The following is a 22,938-nucleotide window of genomic DNA, read 5'->3' on the forward strand; positions in this document are numbered from 1 at the left end:
GCCCAACCAGACACATGACTAACAAATACATGCAAAGACGGATTTATAAAGAGGCTTGCCACTAATGTTAATTTCCTTTTCATTTCTCCCCTTCCCTAGCCTGTAAAGTTCATCAGTGATATTTTGTAGCCAACAGATAGGCCCCTACTATAGTCCTATCAAATACAATAATTGCATTCTGGAGAGCAAGCTGATGAAACCTCCTTCCAGCCTTTTGGGGTGGACTGTGAAGATGGACAATGAGCTTCTCCTTTGGTTCCCTGTGTGCAGAGGAGAGAACGTTGGGCCTGCAGGCTCAGGTGTAGGCCGTTGACTCCCTGCCCTCTGCCTTGCCCTCCGCACGCTTCAATTCCAATTTCCATTCTGTCTTTGTTTTACAGTTGTTCAGCACATCAAGCGACATAACATTGTTCTGAAAAGGGAGCTAGGCGAAGGAGCCTTTGGAAAAGTTTTCCTAGCTGAATGCTATAACCTCTGTCCTGAGCAGGACAAGATCTTGGTGGCAGTGAAGGTAAGAGAACATTCCAGAATGTCTCATTATCTGTGGTCCCACTAATGTGTGGAAGTTTTATTTTATTTTATTATATTTTAGTGGCCAATCCAGGAGAAAATTGTGTCTGCTACGGTGGATTTATTCAAATTCCTCTAATTAGGCTGGGTGTAGTAGCTCATATGTATAATCCTAGCACTCTGGGAAGTCAGGCAGGAGGATAACTGGATTCAAGCCTGAGCAAGAGCAATACTCTGTCTCTTCTAAAAATATGATAGAAAAAATTACCTGGGCATTGTGGCAGGCATCTGTAGACCCAGCTACTGGGGAGGCAGAGGCAGGAGGATCACTTGAACCTAGGAGTTTGAGGTTGCGGTAGCTAGGCTGACCCTACCACACGCTAGCCTTGGCAACAGAGTGGACTTTATATTAAAAATAACCCAAACTAACAAACAAAAACAAATTCCTTTAACTAAATGGGCAGTGGGCAGGATGTTTGGGGCACATTAAGCTATCAAAGGTTCTTCTGGGAGGGGGGGCAATTGATCAGTCTATAGGCTACGAATAGCTCTGAGCTATTCTTCCCAGTCCATGCTATCTAAATTCCACATGGGAGTCAGCAGGGTCAAACAGAATCCAATTAGCTTGGTCCTGAAGAATCAAACGTGTCTTCTCAGATTGCCTGGTACTTGTACCAAGCTCAGCTGAAGTGTTTCTCAGGTTCACGGTGTAGAGGGAGGACTGTGGACGTCACTTACCCTGGCAGCCTCTGCTCCACTCAGTTCTCTCCCTCTTCTCTCCCAGACCTTTCCAAGGCCCTGTAGTGCATACCTGATTCCATCTGGGCTGGGCAGCATCTCCTGTGGATTCCAACACCCTAGGAGACATGGGACTCCTACTAAAATAAACAAGTCTAAAAGTCCTTTATCATAGACATACCCTCCTAAATTCAAAAAGAAACCGTGGCATTCAATAAGATAAACATTATTTTTGAAAAAGCTAACATTTCCACTGAGCTCTCTAGAACATAAGAATTAACAAAAATAGCACGAACAACTTGAGCAGATATTTTACATATGCATTGTCAAAATTAAAAAAAAAAATTCACCGAAGTATTGGGTGGTATATATAACACACTTAAAAGAAGCATATATTTAGAAAATGAATTGAGTGCCAAATGAATGTGGACATGGCCAATTGTACCAAAATGTAACTTCTTGGTTTAATATAAGACGATTGAGTTTTTATTGTCTTTTATATCTGCCAAATAGGAGATGTTTGTATGAATGGCATTTGTTTACTAGTTGTAAGTAGGACAACTTCTCATTTTTAAAAATCAAGTGACTATTATACTTAGCATTAAAATGTTTCAGGTATACCTAATGAGTAACTGAGGAGAGATATAAAATTATTCTTGGATTTACCCATCCTAAAGACTAAATGGTTTTTGTTAGATTTCATCCAAGAGGAAAAACTATGCATTTGCTGTCCTTGTCCTTGAAAGAAACCACCAGGGTGGCATGATAACTTCTAAACTCTGAGAGTAGCCTCCCAAAAGCTGCATACTGGGGTTAATAAAGGACAGACCTTTCTAGGGATGGCAAATGTAAAATATATCAAGTAAACATGGATCTCCCAGGATAGAGAAATGGAGGGGGAGAGCAGATGGGGGGTGAGGAAAAGATGATGAGGTTGAATGGCGTAGAAGGTGGCCAAGGAAAGAACCTGCAGTGATTCTGGGGATGTTTAATTGCTAGGATCGAAACTACATCTTTTCTTTCATTTATTCAAAAAGTTTCTTTTTTCTTTTTAGCACAAAATGTTCAAAACATTCTACAGTGTTATGTCTTCAGTCTTTGCTTTCTTCTTTTGCTATTTTCTTTTTTTTTTTCTCTTTTGGTTAAATTGGACCAAAAAGTGGCTCTATTTTTATCAATTCATAGTCTGATCAAATGTTGCAGCTGGAAAAATCTTAGGGAACATCTAATCCTAGCCTAGCCCTGTGTTATAGATAAACTAAAGACCCTGGATTCATATTCCGGACCCACATTTTGCTCCTTGGAGGCCACTCCAGAAGCTAATTAGGCCTTTGGACTCTGGCTTTACTTCATAGTGTCACAAAGTGGAAATTTATGAATGTGACAAAATCTTGCAAGAATAGGGAATCCTAGATGGTAGCATAAGAAAAGCTGAAAACCCTCAGCCAAAGAGATAAATATAAAAAATTTCTCAGTGGGTATAACCATTCATCTTAGTACCATTCCTTATCCTGTACCTACTTCTCTGTACTTCTTGGAGCGGGCGTTGCACAGCTAAATCCAGCTATGTGTTATATTTCCCTCTAAACACATGCTGAAATAGGACTTCAGGGCTTGGACTACTAACAGGGAAGGGTTAGTTGTTGACAGCAGTGTTCAGCCACTGGTACCTGGGCTGGCCTTGAAAAAGACCATATGACGTTCGACTTTCTTGTCCACCACAAGCTGCTGTTTGGGTATGTTTCCCATCACCACTGTCACTGAGGCCACTCTCTGGTTTAAATCTCAATTACACCTCTGAACTCGACCCAGGACCTAGGCTTTACATACTTGCCTTTGCCAACTACATGTTTGCAAATTAATGACCTGTGATGAGTGTCTATTCTTTAGTCGACACTGTTGAAAAAGTGGGGGTGGGGGGTGGGGAATTGATGCTTTGTCAAATGCTGACTTCCCTTTGCTAGAATCCCCTCCTTGTTGAAATTCATACAAAACTATCATCTCAATAGGGTGGACAGAGTACATGCAGACTAAAAGTTCATTCTAACTTCATGATCACTAGCCTGAGAAAGCTCATGTCTGTGACTCTGCGTGTGAATTTTTTGTTGAAATTGGAGGCTTTGCTTGTAGTTGCTAGAATAATTTTAAGCTTCTTAGAGGAGGTTCATTTCAACTGTCTTGGATTCAGTGGCTGTAGCCTCATACTGGACACAAGCTGGAGGGTGAACTGGATCAGAATAACCCATGGACCTTTCACAGAACTGCCTCTTGCCAGCTTGATCTGCTCATTTTCAGGGCTTTGGGCTAATTGAAAGATTATCCAAAGGAGCCTGGGAGGAAAATGTCTATGGTTCAGCCCTGACCACTAGAAAGGGATATTTTAAGTAATGAAACAAACTCAAGGCAGCTTCAGGGACTGCACAGCCTCTCACCTCTGTGGAGTTGCTGCCAGGCTCACTCCTCTCCCACTGCAGGCACCCAGGGATGTTTGACAGCCTTTCTGCTGTTGCTTAGCAACCCCTGCAGCATTGATTATGCATGCTAAGAAATAGCAGCCATTGTCCTTTTTCCTTCTCTAGAAGGAGCTGACTCTGATTTGAAATCTAAGCCTTTACATTCAGATTGACAGATGTCAGACTCCTGTAAATTCTGGTGCCAATGATTTCAGAGCTTAAGGGATCCACCGGAACCTGTTTAGGATGGATGTGATCCTAGGATTCGAGTGCACACTATGGGCGCACAGGGCCTAGCAGGCCTCTCTTGTGAGAGTACCTGTGTGTTTGGCCCAACTAGATTGCTCTTTTCTCAATATTTTTGGATGACCTTCGCTTTGTAGAGGAGTGGATTTGTCAGTCATTTTTTCCCTTTACACTGAATCACAATCAAAGAAATCATAGAGTGGATGAGAAGCCAAGAAACCAGTCTTTGATCAAATGGAGCTACTTTACCTTTAAGTAAGTCAATTACCAAGGAAACGCTTCGTGGCAGTTTCCCTGCATTAACTGTGGACGCGTTAGCTATTTTTGGCTCCATCCAACCTGCATTTTAAGAGTTACAATTCCTACAACGTTCCCTTGTAGTATGAATGTGCACTGATATTTGTTTTTCAAATATAGCCACAAGTGTGCTTTGTGGGATTCGTGTTTCCTCTTCTCCTTCACCACTAACTCAGAAGTATTTCTAGAGACATAATATGTGGAAAATGAGAGAAACCTTGGAAATCATATATATAACCCAAGCCTCATGCCTTATAGATGAGAAAATCAGGACTCAGGGAAGTTAAATGACTTTCTCAAGGTGTAAGTTAAAGCCAGTTGGAGATGTTGCTCAGGAAGAAGACTTGGCAAAATAAAAAACAGTGAAATCTGAATTTGGCAAGTACTTTCTTTGGGATATAGCATAGGATTTTTGCTTTTCATGTTTCTGAATTCCTTCTTTTCAACAGAAAAAATGATGTTGTTTTTCTCCACCAAGAGTTTTGGAATAGTTAACTGATAGACCCTTTTGCACATTACTCCAAGGAAGGCCAAAAGTAGCCTCCAACATGCTGTTTCCATTTCTGTGTCCAGATGGTCCCTGCTCCACCCCTTGGTCCAAATGACTCCCACTCGTCCATTAGCTCTCAGTTCAGTTTTCCCTCCTTGGGAATATTTCCCTCTTAGATGTGTTCACACCCTCACCTAGGTCAGATCTCCAAAACGTACGCTATTAAAACATCTGTACTTGTCCTTTATAGTATTTATCATAGTTTTTAAATTATGTATGTGCTCGTGGGCTTCTTTAATGTATGCTATTAAATGTCTGTCTTCACTGTTAGAGCAGCATATTCTCCAGCGTGGGAACCGTGTCTTTTAAATATGATTCCTAGTATGTAGTAGGTGGCATGCAATACATGCTTATTGAGTGATGGGAGGATGGATGGATGAATGGGTAAACATGGAAATAATAACTCTTCAAGGAAGTTAAGACTTGGCAATTGGCATGTCTAGGTAAAAAAGAATTTGATGATCTACTGATAGACAAAGACTTTTATAGCTGCGAGCACCTGTAAAAATGATATATATATATATATCAAATAATATAATGAAAAATCATCCTAGAAATGGTTACATTGCTACTTAGACACGGGTATATTATTGACATTCTTTTTTTTTTTTTTTGTGGTTTTTGGCTGGGGCTGGGTTTGAACCCACCACCTCCAGCATATGGGACGGGCACCCTACTCCTTGAGCCACAGGCGCCACCCATTATTGACATTCTTTAGTTTAACTTCCCCACTTTGTCAATAGGGAATAGGAATCCAAAGAAGGCAAATAACCCAACCAAAGTCATGTGGCTTGAATGAGGTCCTTCAATGTCAGACCTAGGACTATACCTCAGTGCAGTGCTCATTTGGGCAGCACAATTTCATTTATTGAATTCTACAGATACCCTATAAATCAAATTGAGGACATTCAACACAATGCTACTCATCAAAGAATGTAAGGGAGTTTGTTAATGGTGCTTATTTGTATATAAGTATCAGAGGCACGTTCATATTTTCCTCAAGTAGAAATTTAATTCAAGGGACTAAAAGGAAATAAGGAAAACCAGATTCCTGAAGGAGTGTTTTGGCCTCAGGGGATTACAAGCAAAACATCATATTCAGCTTTCATAAAAGGAACAATATCATGTTCATTAGAAACTCAACTCGAGCTGGTTAAAGCAGGAAAGGGCACTGACTGGCTCCTAGAAAACCTTGCTGCTAGCAAACCCAGCTTCTGGTATCCTAGTTTCAGATACTGCCGGGTCCAGGAAATCAATAGTTCTTCTATCTCTCTCTCTTTCTCTCCATCCTTTGGCTCTTTTTTCTTCTGTATTGGCTTCATTCTCAGGGAGATTCTTTCCACATTGTGCTAAAGCCTGACAGCAATGGCTGTGGGCTACGTTCCTGCCATGCTAACAATCCAAGAGTTAAGCAGAAATCCAGGCTTGCTCACATTTGCTCATCTTCACTGTGTCACAGACCCTCTGCCCAGGGGAATGGATGATTCTGATTACCCAGGTCTGAGTCACACACCCAACTCTGGAAATGGAAGAGTGGGTCAACTCTACCCAACACATAAGGGCTAAATGTAGAAAAGTATTGGCTGCCTGGAAGAATATTAGGGATGTTGTAGCCAAAGGAAGGGGGGAAAGAGATCTGGCAGGAAGAAATGAAAGATGACCAACTTAAGTGGGAACTATAGAGTATCCAGGCCTCCCTGTAACTGTAACTGGAACAGCTCACTCAGGATCAAGGCATCCCCAGTGACTGTCATCTTCTCAGCAGTGGGTGGACTTTCAAAAAGTAGCCAAAATCCAGCTCATGGATTAAACCAACCTGAGCAAGATAAGCATATCTTGCTCCTCTACTGTGACAGAGATGCAAAATTTAGTTTGGATCTAACTAAACTAACCCATTTGGGGAGAACAGAAGGGATGTAACAAGCCCAGTTTCCATACCTTCAGGGATTCTCCTCTGGGCTCCCCCACTAATGCATTTTCTGTATCCTAATATATATATTTTTTCATTTCAGATTCATATGAGGGTACAAATGTTTAGCTTACAATGTTTTCATTTGTTAGATAAAGTCCCTGCTGTAATTATGTCCCACACCCAGGACATGTGCCTGATACCCTTACATCATGCCCATTAGGTGGGAGCACACCAGGCCTCCTCCCTCCACCTCTTTCCTTCCCCCCAACTTGAATTGAGTTTTTCTCTTGTGTGCACCCTAATATTTGACAGTGACCTCATAGTGTCTGTGACTCATATTCTCATTCCTCAAGAAGAAAAATACTATGGGCCCTGTCATTCCAATCAGTCATCTGTAATGCCACTTAGTCTTCATGCCAGGACACCTCTGTGCAACCCAGTCATCTAAGGTGGCTGTATGGTACAGAAAAGGCCACCGTTGGGAAAGGATGCAACTAGGGCCACTCGTCTCAGAATCTGGACAAGGATAGTAGAAAGCTCATTCTCTCTAACTCTGGAACAGTGAAAATATTCCTAGATGGAAAAGAGCACTAAGAGCTCATTGACTCAAGTGCTCTAAACAGCAAGTTTATTTCTCAGACAGATGGCTATTCTCATTCTGGCTTCTTTTTTTTTTTTTTTTACAATAGTCATTATGTTGGTGCTCACCTCTTCTCTGCTTCCTTCCCACCTTCCCATTTACATTTGTATGTGAAATCCACACAATGAAAATGAAGGCTGAAAAGATTAGTTATTTAAGAGGACATTTGTCAGCATTGCCCTAAAAAAAAAAAAAAGTCTGTGCATTTGCACAGGACATAATGTTGCAGAAAGCACTGACTATCGATTCCACTTTTACAAGACTCTGGGAACAGAATTTGCAGAGGTTTTAATAGTGTCTGATTTTCTTTATTGTCCAGACATCACTTAAAAATTTTCTGTTGTTCTTTGGTGGAAGTGCTTTCTTTTCTGGTGTATGTGCTCACATGCACACACTTGTGCTATAAGATAGAGCCTATTGTGTTCCTTGTAAGAATCCCCTATGCACTCGAATTAGGTAGGTTACTAAGTTGCCTCATCAATCTCCCTTTCCCAATAGCTTCAACTTTTAACCTTTGGTGATCTGTTTTTTGTCTTGTTATTTACCCTCGTTTCTGGCTTATCTCCAGTTTATCCATATCTTTTCAGAAAATCTAAAACCAAAGCAGTACATTTCACTCTAATGTGAACTCATCTGGCATCAACTGTAGCTGGAAGAGTTCTTTCAAACCTTTGTGTCTTTGGGAAGTACTCACTGGAATAATCATTATACTTTTCAATTTATGTTAACATGATAGACCAACTCACAGTCAATGGTAGTCATGATCTTCCATGATGCACTAGCTCCTGTATACCGAGTGAAATTTTCTTAAACAATTCTATGCTCATGTATTTAAAGCCTATAAATACTTTGCAGTTGTCCATATTGGAGGGAAACTTCTGATTTACTCTTTTGATTCAATATTTTTCTCATTTGGCAGTTGCTATGAATTCGTTTTCTGTCTTTCATCATTTCTAATCTGCAACTCGATGTAAGCATAAACCATCAATTTTATCACCCAAATTATTGCAAGTATTTTAACATACAGAAGAACCTCTATAAGTTGATCACCCAAAGAACTGTAACAAATTGGTCAATATACAGAGGTGGTCAACATAAGGAACTTCCATTGGTGCATGTCTAGTCTGTGAAAATTAGGTCAACTTAAGGAGGTGGTCCATGTAGGGAGGTGGTCAACTACAGAGGTTCTACTGTATATGATTAGAACTTAACTTCCTATTTTCCCTTGGATGGTTCACTAGTTAGATCTGAGCCATAACAGCCATAATGCCTGTGAAAATAAAGATAGTAACAGTTAGTTAGCACCCTGGCTATAAATTGTATATTTGGAGGTTGTCACTTGGTACACAATTAAGGTCCTTTTGAAGGCCAGTTATATACAATTAGCTGAGTTGATAAACACAGAGGGTTACTTTCTAGCATGTAGCAAGCACTTTCTGAGTGTTCCTCATCATTGATATCTTCATACAATCATTTAATTAGTTGTTACACTTGTAGGGATGTCGGGAAGTGACCCAGTGCTACTTACTAGTACTATTACTATAGTTTCTAAGATTTTATTTTATCAAGTTCTTTCTATCTTTAAATTTATTAAAAGACACTCCTCCAAAGTCAATTTTTGTAAGAATTTGATAGATAATTTCTCTCCCTTTTTTTAGGGAAGACCCAATCAATTAGAAGAATCATGTGGCATTGTGACTAAGGCTCACTTTAAATCCCTGGCTAATCATTACCTGGAACAAATCTGTAAGAAGGGAGTCTTCCTTAATTCTTTTTCAATTTTGTAATTTAGCAGTGTTTTCCAATGTTCCAAAGAAAAGGTTGACTCATTAATAGCTTATAGAAGTGGCTTTTATAGAACACTACAGTCTGATAGAAATATGAGCCACAAATCCAAGTCATTTTTGTAATTTTGAATTTCCTAGTAGGCACATTAAAATAGTAAAAAGAAACATATTAAATTTATTTTATCAGTATAGTTTATTTAACTCTAATATCTATAATATTGTCATTTCAATATATTAGTAATATAAAATATTAATGAGACATTATACATTCTTTTATTCACATTAAAATTTCAAAATCTGGTGTATAATGTTCACTTAAAAAAAAAAATCTCAATTTGGACTTGCCAAATTTCAAGCACCCACTAGCCACATGTAGCTGTTGGCTATTATGTTGGGCAGTGCATGTCCAGAAGATGTTAGAAGAATAAGGATTCTTCATTAGCCATGGATCTTATCCCAGTGATCCTGACCCAGAGGAACTTGGGCATATTAACTAAACATTCTTATGCTTTTGGTTGCTTGGTTTGAGAGTTTATTCATTTCCTTTTATGTTTTAAACATAGTGGTGAGAATTGGGCACAGTGAGGTCTTACCATAATAATATCTTCTGTATTTTGTCTTTCACCTAAACAAAGATTATGCCTCTATGATCTCTGAAAGGCAATACAAACAATATGAGATCAGTATTTTAAAAAGGACCCAATCTCTGTTTGACCTTCTCTCTCCTAACCCATCTCTGCTTTGAAGTGCATGATGGTCTGTCGTGTCTCACGATATCCTATTACACCAATGATTTCAAAGATGCCCTCTTGCCTCTCTTACTAGCTAACCGTTAACCTTAAGATTCTGCCACAGCATTGCAGATGAGTTCTGGTTTTCTATTTGTTTTAGCCCTTACTTCTATTTCACCTTCACTAGGTTCTCAGTTCTGTGCTGAAATTCATTTCATGCTACTTCCCTGTTCCAACTCTGAATCAATATGCACTCCAGGCACTATCTCTCTGGAACTCTGGAGGAGACCTCTCCCTTGTGACTGTCTTCAAGAAAGCATGGCAGCTTCAGGGTGTCAGGAAACTCATCAGGAATAAGAAGAAATGAAGCTACAAAGCAGACAGTAGGAGAAAGAAAATAGCAATGCTCAGTGATTGGGCAAATATGCCTGTCAAAAGGAACCTGAAGTGGAGGGAATTGTCAGTGAAGGAAGCTGCCACCCCATACTCATGGCCTCAGTGCATTGCCAAGGGACTCAGGGAACCAGCCAAGCCTCACATAATTGAGTGAAATGACAATCAGCTCTGGTACTAAAACAGAGATGATTTTTATAAATAGGGTCGATAGCAGGATTTTCCAGCTTCTGATTGCTATCTGGCTAGGGTTCCACCCTTAGAAAAATTCTGCCCTTCGCGTGCCAAATTCAGAGGATGATTTTGCCCAAGTCGTTACCACCATATTTTCTGAATCTCTTAAAATAGAATTGAATCGTAATTTAGAAAAACATGCAAAAATGGATGGGCATATAGGATGAGGCCAGGTTTGTGAGATGCATTTGTCCCATGAATAAATCCCTTCTCTTAATTCCAAAAATGTTACTAAAACACAGCTTTTGACATTGCACCGAAAATGGGCTCCTTTCCATAGAATTTTGCTTTGGGGATATGGAAATATTAAATACTTCTTAACTCTTTCAGTTTGGTGCTACCAAAAAGAAAACCTGATCTCTCCCTCCTTCTCTTCGACTCTCCCTCTTTCACTGTCCCTCCCTCTTTCAAGCCTAGCAGCTTTGAATCAACACTAAATAGCTAAAACTTGAGCAGGAAGATTACACATGGAATTTGTTCACAACCTGTGATGATGACCTGAAAGGGTCAGCATGTTTTCAGCTCACGGATGAAGATAGGCTGAGGGCTTAGAAATAAGCTGTCTCAGTGACTCAAAGCAGCCTCTGAAGGAGCATCTCTGAGGCAAAGAGCCTGCATCCCTGAGCAGACTGGATCCCAGGGCTGAATCTCAGTGTGTAGTCCAACACTTTTCAGGGCTCAGCAGACCATCCAGGAAGAAGTGCCAGCTCCGGGAGCACTGCTGCTGTCACACCTTGGGTCAGTGCTGTGCTTCATCCATGCACCATGGGCCTTCTCAGATCCTTCTGTGAGCAAAGTGAGTGCGGGCCTGGTTGTGGTTTCAAATTCAAATCGCCCAAATGTCTGTCTCTGCCAGGGACTCTGGAAATCATCCCAACCTAGACTACCTGGCACCATCCTCCCTGTGAAGTAGAGGATGATACTGCAACCCTCACTCTACGGAGAAGAAAATCAGGGTGAAGAGTTGTCCAGGGCACAGCCAGAGTTTGCACATGGATATCTTGATTCTAAGCTAGAACTCCTTCTATGTGAGCACCACAGTTGTTAGGATTTGTCCATTGACTGGAAGGAGAACACAGATGTTTAGGGTCAGCTCACCAAGAAAGAGGCACCGGACAGCCCCCCTCAACCTTGGAAGCAGTTTCCTCCCACTGATTTCTTTCTTGGTTCTTCCATCATTTCTGCTTCTTACGTGGTCCCATGTTCTACCTTTCCCAACGGCTATTCACTTGTCATTTCTTCCCCACACTCTTTCATCTCTACTCTGCACAGATCTCATGTGTCAGGGGTTCCTTTAGTTGTCTGACACTAGGCCAGGCAGCCGGTGATAAAAAAAAAAAAAAAAGAATAGGGCACACTGCCATTGTCAAAGGAATCATGGTGACAGACATGTACCTACAACTAGGATGTGAGTCCACATGTGTGAAATGCTCCAGTGTGTGTTTTGGTCCAAGAGCCCAGGAGAAGGACCCGGCAAATGATGGCTTCCATCTTCCCCACCTCCTCCAAGTCCATCTTCTGGCCTCATCTGCTGTTTTTCTACCGAGAAGTTCAGCAAAACAAAACAGAGGGTGGATTTTTTTCTTTTTTTTTTTTAAATAGCCAACAGCATGCTCATGGATAAAACCAACCTGAACAAATGGTCAAGATAAACACACCTTGCTCCTCCTCTGTGACAAGGACACAAAGTTTAGGTTGGATTCTAACTCTAAACAGTTTGGGGAGAGCAGAGGGACTGTGACAAGCCCAGTGTCCACAGCTTCAAAGGAGCAGAAACCCAGACCTCAGGTTCTCTGCCACTGTTCATTTTGTAATTAAATGAAGACATGTGTGGTTTCCATGGCAGTGGAACCATGGAAGCTTTATGGCCTCTCAGAGCACTTGCTGGCCCAAATCCCCTCACTTTTCCAAGCAGAGCTCATGGTGCTTGTAGAGACACTCCTCAGAAAATCAAGTGATAATGTGAATCCCAGACCCTTTTTTTCTTTCTTTCTTTTTTTTTTTTTTGTAGAGACAGAGTCTCACTATACTGCCCTCAGGTAGAGTGCCGTGGTGTCACATGGCTCACAGCAACCTCTAACTCTTGGGCTTATGCGATTCTCTTGCCTCAGCCTCCCAAGCTGCTGGTACTACAGGCGCCCGCCACAATGCCCGGCTATTCCCAGACCCTTTTTTTTGAATCTCTAGAATTTAACATAAGAAGCAACTGCCTCTGATTTAATAAAAACCACACCAATGACTTGGGTCAGGTCACCAATGGGGAGAGAACCTTCAGTCCTGCTATAGATAGTTAGGGAAAGTGCTAGAGATTCTGTGATGATGGTAGCAGAAAATACTTTGTGATTTTGTGGCTACCTCCACCACATGAGTGTTTTCTGTGGCTGACACAAGGCAGGCCCTGCATATGCACTGGTCCCCTCCTATGTGGAGAGCAGCTGCGGGCCCCCTGCATTGCATACTGAAAAGTCTTCCAGTGCCTGACTCAGTAACAAAGCAACCAGCCCCTCTGCAGAATGAAGAACTTACCCCCCAGCTGCTGGGAAAACAGCCCCATGGAATGACTGATTGATAAAGATCTGCTAAGACTCAGCCCCTGAGCCCTACTCAGACCAGCTCCGAAGGGATGTCCTGTGGGGGCAGATGAGGCTTTTGTTGAAACTGCCTCTGTCCCCTGCCTCCCACAGGGGTGGATCCTAAGAGCACGCCTGGGAAATGTCTCCCCTGCCAATCTCCTCTCAGCCTGCTCCTCCGGGAACTTGACCTGTGACACATCCCCAGGTCTGTAGGTGGTCCAGGTCAGAGGTATCCCCTCAGGGAAAGCAGAGTCCAGGCAGTGATCTAGAAAATGACCACCAAGGACCCAGCAGTGTTCTTGGCTCCTGGAACATAGGTTTAATTATATAGTCAGCATATGTCTGATGGATGACAGCACTTTCATTCCCTTCCAATAGCAAATTTGCATGAATATGGATGTTCACATTTGCCATCTAACCTTGGTAATGACTGACTGCAGTCTCCCCTGAGACAGGATTCGCACACTCACATGTCATCTCTACCAGGAGTCGTCTCTGGGCTTCTCTCCTCCTCCTCAGTCAGAAGCAACCACTCCATCTCTGAACTCATTTGCTGTCGTGTTTAGTGCTTGTGTCTTTATCATTTATCCCACAAGTACCTGTTGAATACATGCCCTGCGCCATTCCCAGTGCCAGTGATGCAGAGAGGGAAGGCACAGCCCCTGGGTCAAGGAGCTCTCGGTCTGAACCAGAGACAAGCAGACATGACATCAGAATGTACTGGGGTTGGCGGGAAGAGAGAGGTAAGTGTGAGGTACACCTAGAAGGGTCATCCAACCTGGCCTGGGGGCAAAGGGATTGTGCCAGCAATGATGGGTGGCCAGGGTGACAGACAGCAGGCTGAGCCTTGGAGGACAGCTAGATATTAGCCATGTGTATTAGTTTCCTATTGCTGTTGTGACAAATTACTACAAACTCAGTGGCTTAAAGAACATGAGTTATTTCTCATGGTCAGACATCTGAAATCAATTTTAATAAGCTAAAGTCAAGACATTAGCAGGGCTGGTTTCTTCTGGAGGTTCGAGGCTGAATCCATTTCCTTGCCTCTCCAGCCTCTAGAGGATACTTTCATGGTGGCTCTGTGGCTCCTTCCTCTATTGTCACAGCCAGTGGTGTGGCATCTTCTCTCCTCTCTGATCTCTACCACTGTCCTTGGTCCTTTCTGTCTTTGCTCTTGTAAGGTTCTTGATGACACTGGACCCATTTGGATAATCCCCCCTACACGAAGATGCTTAATTACACCTGCACTGTCTCTTTTGCCATATAACACAACATAATTACAGGTTCCATGGATTAGGAAGTGGACAGCTCTGGCAAGGGTGGGGAGTCCAACTTTCCACACCTGCAGCTACACGCAAGGTAGCATTCCAGGCAGAGGAATGGGTATGTGCAAAGGTGGGGAGGCAGGGCCCATTGTCATTTGGGCTGCAGATAGTTCATAAGAGGAGGTCAAGGAATCAAGCTGGACAGAGGACAAGAGCTGTTATATTTAGGACACTAGCTTTTGAACTTGAATCATATTTATTTATATACTTGTCTTATTTCTCTATTTGCCCATGAGGGCCTGAGGCCAGAATCTGGGTCACTGCCTTCTTGATGCTGTCACAGTTTTGGCTCAGTGATGGGCACATGGCAAGTCCTCAGCACACTGTATGGCATCAAAATGCCATCTTTGCCCTGCTATGACACTGTGGAGACAGGGTGAGCCAAGTAGAAGACTAAAGGCACCTGATCCTGGCTGGCATGCTCCTGGCCATCTTCACCTTGGCAGTATGATCGGTCTTCTCACAGCTCAGTGGGCAGGGATGGTTTACGAGCCAGTGGACACAGGCTAGAGAAGGTTACATACAGACTGGCAAAATGATCATTGCCGAAACTGGAGGTGGGTTCAGAAAGATTCATTGTACTCTTCTTTTTGCTGAATATTTTCATAATATAAAGTTTTTGAAAGGTTACATGAGCCACACAGAGTGTCGCAGAAAACACAACAGGCACGGAAAGCGGAGGGAAGCCCAGGGGAATCACTGGGACCGGACTGGGGTTTGAGAGGACCAGAGCCGTGAAAAGAGCTCTCATCTGTAACTAGTGAGAGAATGTCTGTAAACGTTTGCTGTAAACTGTAAAGCTCTGCATTCATGTGGGGATTATTCCACAATTATTAATATAAACATCCTTCTTTCAGGAATTAGGCTGTTTTCTATTCTCTCGTGTAATAAATAAGATGCATGTTCTTCCTTTCTGGGAATTGTGGGCCCAGTGCCGCTCCCCTCTGACACCCTCAGTGTAATCATGTTGGGTTTCTTCCCTCTCTGCCCTTGCCCAACAGACGCTGAAGGATGCCAGTGACAATGCACGCAAGGACTTCCACCGAGAGGCCGAGCTGCTGACCAACCTCCAGCACGAACACATTGTCAAGTTCTACGGTGTTTGTGTGGAGGGCGACCCGCTCATCATGGTCTTTGAGTACATGAAGCATGGGGACCTCAACAAGTTCCTCAGGTACAGTGAGACAGCGAGGGGTCGGGGGAGATTGGCTGGCAGAAGGGGCAGGACTTCAGGGCTCCAACAGCCTGTAGGTGAGGACAGGGAGTTCCTGGGAAGGCTGAAGGGCCCCCCAGTTCTTTCTCTGGAGTTGTCTTCCCTGGGAACCACAATAAAGTATTTCAGGACAGGAACAAAGAAAAAGAGAGGGCCACAGAATTGCTTTCTTCCCCTAGTTGATGAACTCTACACAGTATGATGTACTGATTCAACTCAGTTCACCCTGAATTTATGGAGTGTTTGTTCTATGAGCTGATATGTGACATGTGCATTTGAGATGGGCCTTAGAGGGTCTGTGGGAGTTTGCCAGGTGGGCAAGAGAAGAATGTTATTTAAGGCAAAGGGACCCAGGTGTCACAGTGGAAGTGTGGTCAGGTGAGAGTGAAGAGTCTGGGGCTTGACTCTTCACTCCAGACTGTGGAATGAACGGGGAGTAGGGGGGAAGTAGGAAGTGGAAAATCCCTGGAGGATTCAAGGCTGGAAGGGCGGGGGCTTGGACTTCATTCTGAGGATGAAAAGAGTAACCAGGGGGTAGGTAGTTCCGAGGAACTACAGTGGAGTGATCGAATTCAAAGAAGCAAATCTCCCGAAGGAAGGGGGTGAAACAGCGTATGTAGGACTGTGGCTGGTGCTGAGACCCTGAGGGCATGAAAAAACAGACAGCTTCACTTAAGGGCTTCATGGTGAGCAGGGTCTTTAGAAGAAGGCAAGGCACACACCTGTGGTGCATATTACAGGGGTATTTGCGAAACTTGGTAAATGTAGAATATAAATGTTTTGGCACAGTAACTGAGATAAAGCCGGAAAGGCTATGTTAACCACTGTGATAAAAAAGTGTCAAATGGTTTATGAAGTGAGTGTATGATGCCCCATAATCATATCATTGTATACAGTTATGATTTAATAAAAAAATTAAAAAAAAAAAAAGAAGGCAAGGCAAAGGAGAGAAAATGTTGACTCTAAAAGGGAGTCATCGGGCTATTAAATAGGGTTAGTGTCACTGGGAATTCTAGCACTGGCTGATCGGGTTTTAGTTTGGGTCTCCCTGGGGTGGAGGGTCCAGGGAGCTAGGAGCAGTTACAGGATAAAGCAAGTGAGCAACAGCACAGAGTGAGCACAACCAGGAGGAAAGGTCAAGTTGTTTTGGAAACCTAAGGCGAACTCACACAGTACTAGGGGTTGTGTGTATGATTCTTGAGGAGACAGTGTGGTATGACAAATAACAGCAGGGATTTTGATCTTCAGACAGAGAATCAGAAGCTGAATCTCAGCTCTGGTATTCAGTAGCTGAGTCACACAGGTTTCTTAGCTGTTCTGATGAGACTATTGAGCCAGCAGGGTAGGCACGAGGACTGAACTAAGGATAGAAAGCACTTGATGTAGGAGCAAATAGGAAGTTTTCAATGAACAGATGCTTGAATTCCTCCAGGAATGATTTCCACTGGCAAACCAGCTGCCTCAGTAGGAGAAATCACAGGGAGGGTTGCGTTTGATGAGACAGGGAAGTTAATGGTAGAGCCCATAGAGAGGGTTCTCAAGCTGCATCTGCCTTCTACCAAGGGAGAGAAGAGTGCGCTGAGCAGGTACTCCTGGGTGAAGGAAACCCAGGGATGCTTTGATTTGCATTAAGCAGAGGCACAAATGGAAGTGGTGTGTGTAAGGCTGTACACCTAAAGAGTAAGAGGTCCTGAGTTCAGGAGGCCTGAGATCTCCCAGGAAGGACCTGGGTTCTTCTTTCTATTCAACATCAGCTGTGCCTGTCCCTTAAATGAGGCTCCAGCCTAGGTCATTTCAGTTCTTGGATGGGTCTGAGATAGATCCGGTTTAGCTCTTGTCTGGGTCTAACATGCTATTTTCTTTACAGTTTAGCTGACCCTCATTTTTGAGAGATTAGCAGATATGCTGCCCGTGGTATGTGTACCTTGGTAGGTAATAATTCCTAGGAGAAACAGGAAAGATGTTGGAGGAAGGCTGATTCCTGCCCTTGTTGGACTCTGTTTCCTTCCCTGTAAAAAGAATTTAATTTAATCCATTGCAGGGACTAGTGGCAGCAATGTTGGATTGGTCAGTATCAATCAATGTTGTCCCCACAACCCTTCATCTCTGCCACATTTTTCTCCTCATTTTGGTCGTGAGGTCCAAAATCCTGGGGAAGTGATACCTTGTGTGTTACGGCGACAGCTAGACCTCTCTGTCTTCCTTTTGTTTCCATGGACAGTGAAGAGAGCTTTACACAAAAGCCAGCCCTAGTGAGCTTCATGCGTCTGCTGGAAGATTCGGACACTGCAGTTTAAGCAGTCAGTCAGTCAGTCACTATGAGAACAGTGGAAGGGAGAGAGTGTACTGCTGTTTTTAGAAATGTCATCACATGGTTAGTGCCATCTGGATAATTTCTGCCATCTCTAGCCTCGTGGATACATGTGCAGTTTCGTTCTCCTTTGCTGGGGGAGGGTCCCCAGTCTCTGCCTCTCCTGTGACCATGTGGGTGAAGGGATATGAAGCCGATCCGCAGTCTTCCCAGGCCATCCTAGTGCGTTATCTTATGTCAGCCAAGATCTTCTTATAGGCGATAGGTCAGGGGACAATGGCAGCTGTTGCACATTGTCTTGTCAGATCTCACATGACAAGGAAGAAAAGAAGCTGAATTTGGTCGAGGTCTACCTGCTCCTAGGAGAAATATTTTCCTATGCCCCAGGCTACCTCCCTAATTCAAAAGGATGCTTTCCCCAAACTGTAGCATAATAAATCCAGTTATATTCACCTGGATATAATTAAATGCTGCTATGAGCTGTGTGTGTGTGTGTGTGTGTGTTTTCCTTCACTTTCTTACTCGGTCAGCCTCTCCAAGCTCCCCCTCCTGCCTTCCAGAAGGAGCAGGCACCTGGTTCTCCCTTGGCGTCCTGGATGGGGCGTGGAGCGATTGGAAACTTTCCCTGCTTGAAATCAGGATCTACTAAGTCTGGGAAGAAGAGGTTTGCCATCCCAGGAGTCAGGTTCTCAGGTGTGCTAACATGCTGCAAAGATAAGCTGCCCTCTTTCTGGAAGGCAACCAGGAAATTAGCTTTATGAAAAGTTCCCAACTATCACTGGCACTGCCCTTCAAGGCAGATTTCTTCCCTTTTTAACCACCCTTTTTATTCATCCAAAAGCCATATATTGAGCACATGAGGCCAGGCCTTCTGCTAGTTGGGTTGGGAAATGCGTAAAACATAGCCCTTCCTTGCTTGCAAGGGTTTTATAATTTTTTTCCCTTAGAATCTTTCCAGAGTTCCCTTCTAAAGAGGGGAAATAGAGGAGTATTTTTTAAGCAAGTATGGTTAATATTTATGGAGCCTTTCTAAGCATTTTAAGCTTGTTGAAACCTAATAAGCTAATATTATTGGCCATTTGCACTGGCTTCTAACAATGCTTCTATCGGCGACTTTGCCAGAGTAGTCCAGTTTGCTGGGGATGAAATAAGGCTGGAGTAATCAATAATTCGGACTAGATCTATGAAGATTGAATTCTGGTCCAGATTCTTTGGGTCCTTATTTCAGTTTTCCATAGTTTACGTGTACCCTTAGATCCTTCTCCTGGTGTTGAGATCACAGTAGAGTTAGTAAGACAAGTGAAAACATCCTCACTTTCCCAGCCCCTTAGTGCTGGACGGCCGGCACTAAGAGTCCCAAGGAGTCCTGTCATAGGCCAGTTGCACAAAGGAATGTACAGAGGCTAACTTGTGTTTTCATGTCATCTCTCCGTTTCTCTTTTTAAAAAGAAGCTTTGTTTGCAAAGCCTTTCTCTCCGGCTTTCTTGTGAAAGGCCATGGAGCACTACGCAAGGAGAATCTCAATTTATCCTCACACCAGAACCCATAGCTAGATGCAGTCAGTATCTCCATTTTACATAACAAATAAACAGGCCCAGAGAGGCTAGGTAATTCACCTGAGGTCACACAGCTAGTGTGTTAGGACAGGATCCAAATCCAGTGCAGATACCCGAGAGCTTTGGCCATTATACTATAGATTTCTCACCTCTGATAAGAGATTTTGAGCTGAAGAAAACCTCAAAGCATCTCTCCAGTGTTATTTCCCAATGCGACGAAGGGCGGTTGGGAACTGTGGTTTGAGTAGAGGTGAAATGTGTTAGGACCAGCCTTGTACAAAAAGAGGAAGCTCGTCTCTAGGGGATGATTAAATCCAGATAGTTAGAAGGGACTTGGAAGTCCCAGCATAATGTCCTTTTTCAATTTTGACCAATGAAGAAACTGCAGATTGGAGAAGGGAGTGTGCTCCTGTCCTTGTCCAATGCTCATTCCCTGAAAATACAAGAACGGAAAGTCTGTGACACAATGTTTTAAAATCAAAGAAAAAGAGAATCACTGTGGGTTGAGCCATTATGGAAGATGAATAGTTCGTGAGGGGGCACAGGGCAAAATATATAACATCTGTTCTTGGATAGCTCTGGTTTTCCCGCTTTCAATATTCGGACAGGTCTAGAACCCTGCAGGTGAGGTAACCCATTTTAAAATGTATTAATAGTAAAATCTTCTATATTTATCCCAAGTGTTATCAAATGTTCTGAAGGAGATTATCTCCTTTGTTCTTTGCCTGCGCCAGGAGAAGCCTTGACCAGGCCAGGCAGAGCCCGCCGCACCGAGTGCCTTTGTTCCTTGCCCTGCAGCACCCCCTCAGGCCACCAGGGCACTGACCCCAATCTTAGCTCAAAGCACAGGATGCCAGAGCAGAGACTGCTGAGCTATCCCAGGACTGGGGCCCTCGGCTCCCTGAAGCACATGCAGTGTTAAGATGTCCTAAGTCATCCACAGCTGGAGAAAGGCCAAGTGTGTAAGATAGAAGAAAAAAAAATGTAAAAAAATACTATACCTCCAATAGTGTAAAAACCAAAATTTTGCCCAGCAAAAAAAAAAAAAAAGTGTTGTAATTCATAAGAGCTCCCCTGTATGTTGGCCAGTACGTGTGCTGAGCTGGAGGTGGGGATGAATGTTCAGGCTGAGAATGTCCTGAGTCTCTGTTGAACTGGGCTCGAGGGCGTCAAGGGCACCTTGAAAACCCTGCCTGGTTACAGATCAGGGGAGAGGGGGAGACCATGAGCTGTGCTGGTGGGGACACTCTGCAGGAGTCAGCTCTGAGGGGTGCTGGCTGCAGGGACTATGTCCATCCCTACGGGAGTGCCCTCTGTGCCCAGCATTTTGCTGCATTTCTGTTTTGCTTTAGCTACCTGCTGCTTCTCATGGTCAAGGACTCTGGTCAGTGACTGACCCCAGAAAAGTTCTGGAGCCTCTAAAACACCAAGTTGTCTGTGTTTGGGGGGCGTTCAGGCTCATGGAGCCCTGGGAATTCCAGACTGTCTGGGAAAGGAAGCAGCCTGGCTCCTCTTGGGACTTTAGGGGTAAAGGTACAGGGTAGCTGAAGCATCTCTGTCTCTCTTTCTGCTCAGTCGGGCAGTTTCCTTTAGCACCAGTGGCTGATGGGGGCAGAGGGCCCCGAGTCAAAGAGCTGCGGCCTCAGCTATGCCTTCTGGCTCCCTCCCTAGGGCACACGGACCCGACGCCGTGCTGATGGCCGAAGGCAACCCACCGACAGAGCTGACGCAGTCCCAGATGCTGCACATAGCCCAGCAGATCGCCGCAGGCATGGTCTACCTGGCGTCCCAGCACTTTGTGCACCGTGACCTTGCCACCCGGAACTGCCTGGTGGGGGAGAACCTGCTGGTGAAGATCGGGGACTTTGGGATGTCCCGGGACGTGTACAGCACTGACTACTATAGGGTGAGTAGCTATACAGGCAAGGAGGCCTCAGGGCCCTCATTTTCTGAGGCCTCCCCTGCATTTGTTTGCTAGGGCTTCCACAGCAATAGATCACACACTAGCTGGCATAAAAACAGAAATTTTCTTCTCACAGCTCTGGAGGCAGGCCATCCAAGATCACGACGCCTGCAGGTCTGCTGCCTTCTCAGGTCTCTCTCCCTGGCTTGCAGCTGGGTTCCTTCTCACTGAGTCCTTACCCAGCCTCGTTCCTCACATGTGTTTGTACCCTAAATGTCTCTCTGCATGTCTATTTCCTTTTGTGAGGACTCCCCCAACCATCTCATTTTAACTTAATTGTCTAAAGTCCTTTCTCCAGCTGGGTGCAGTGGCCCACACCTGTAATTCTAGCACTCTGGGAGGCTGACGAGAGTGGAGTGCTTGAGCTCAGGAGTTTAAGATCAGCCTGAGCAAGAGCAAAACCTTGTCTCTAGAAATAGAAAAACTAGCCGGGTGTTGTGGTGGGCTCCTGTAGTTCCAGCTACTGGGAAGGCTGAGGCAAGAGGATTGCTCAAGCCCTGGAGTTTGAGGTTGCTGTGAGCTACACCACCATAGCGCCTCAAAAATTAGGAAAGAAAGGGTGGGAGAGAAAGAGAGGAAGAAAGAAAAGAAAGAAGGAAAGAAATAGAGACTCTGTTTCAAAATAAATAAATAAATAAATAAATAAATGTTCTTTTTCCAAATACAGTCACATTCTGAGGTTCTGGGGCTGAGGTCCTCAGCATGTGAATTTGGGCGGGACATAATTTAGCCCATAATACCCCATCTTGCTCTTCCCATGGCACTCCAGAATGGTATGTGACATTTCTATGAGAAAAGCTCTCAGTGTGAGAATCTTTCCAGGGGACTCTGGGGGCTTGGGGAAGTTCTTGGTGGGCATGGGGTTAAAGGATTTTGAGGTCTGGATTTGATTCTGTGAAATCATGCCTGAAGCCTTTCCTTGAGATTTCAACTAAAGATAATTCATCTCCATAAATAGTAACACAGCAGACCTTGGAACATCCCCCACAGAACCATCTTGGCTGAAAGCAGTTTAGCCAGTGGGTTTCTTTGTGCGATGTGAGATGGTCTGTCCCGCCTGTCCCTGAATGGTCCCAGGCAGCTGCCCTGAAACCTCTGAGGGGCAGGTTATAGACGGTGATTCAGATAATTCAAATACACTGGTGATCTGGAACTTGCCCCCTGGGTATGTCAGGTGTGTTAACTGAGATCTCAGAACTTGGGTACGAGAGAAAAGGGACATTTCTGGAAATTCTGAAGTCATGATATTTAGAGTGAAGATTCAGGGTGGTGTTCTGCCACTTCCTACCTTCAATTGGATGTTATTGTTTATGTTGTTTGATTTTCAAGGAGAGAGGAATAGGCAGGTAAACATGCTGGCTGTGTGTAACCTAAGAGAATAAAGACTAGCACTTGACTGCCTTCTATAATCAGGTAGAGGTGGTGGAAACGATGCCTTAGCTCTTCACATTATTATTTATTTTTGAAGAGCACTTGCTCAACTTGTTTCCTATGCCCCTTCCTCAG

The 22,938-nt window shown here is 43.8% G+C and overlaps 1 protein-coding gene across 7 annotated transcripts in view; it reads left to right on the top strand.

Moving 5' to 3' along the window:
• NTRK2 (neurotrophic receptor tyrosine kinase 2) overlaps positions 1-22,938 on the top strand; it is a 381,718-nt gene that overhangs the window by 282,426 nt on the left and 76,354 nt on the right. For 6 of the 7 annotated variants that reach the window (XR_008376955.1, XM_053576758.1, XM_053576767.1 and 3 more), the window contains 3 exons: positions 381-511; positions 15,391-15,563; positions 21,141-21,375. Coding sequence is in view for 6 of the 7 variants with exons in the window: in XM_053576758.1 (XP_053432733.1) it covers positions 381-511; positions 15,391-15,563; positions 21,141-21,375 (539 nt within the window). In the remaining variant the exon portion in view is untranslated. Of the gene's footprint in view, positions 1-380; positions 512-15,390; positions 15,564-21,140; positions 21,376-22,938 lie in introns of those variants that run through there. The other variant, XM_053576780.1, reaches the window with a different exon arrangement.

This window comes from Nycticebus coucang, chromosome 2 (genome assembly GCF_027406575.1).
Source record: "Nycticebus coucang isolate mNycCou1 chromosome 2, mNycCou1.pri, whole genome shotgun sequence".
NCBI lineage: Eukaryota > Metazoa > Chordata > Mammalia > Primates > Lorisidae > Nycticebus > Nycticebus coucang.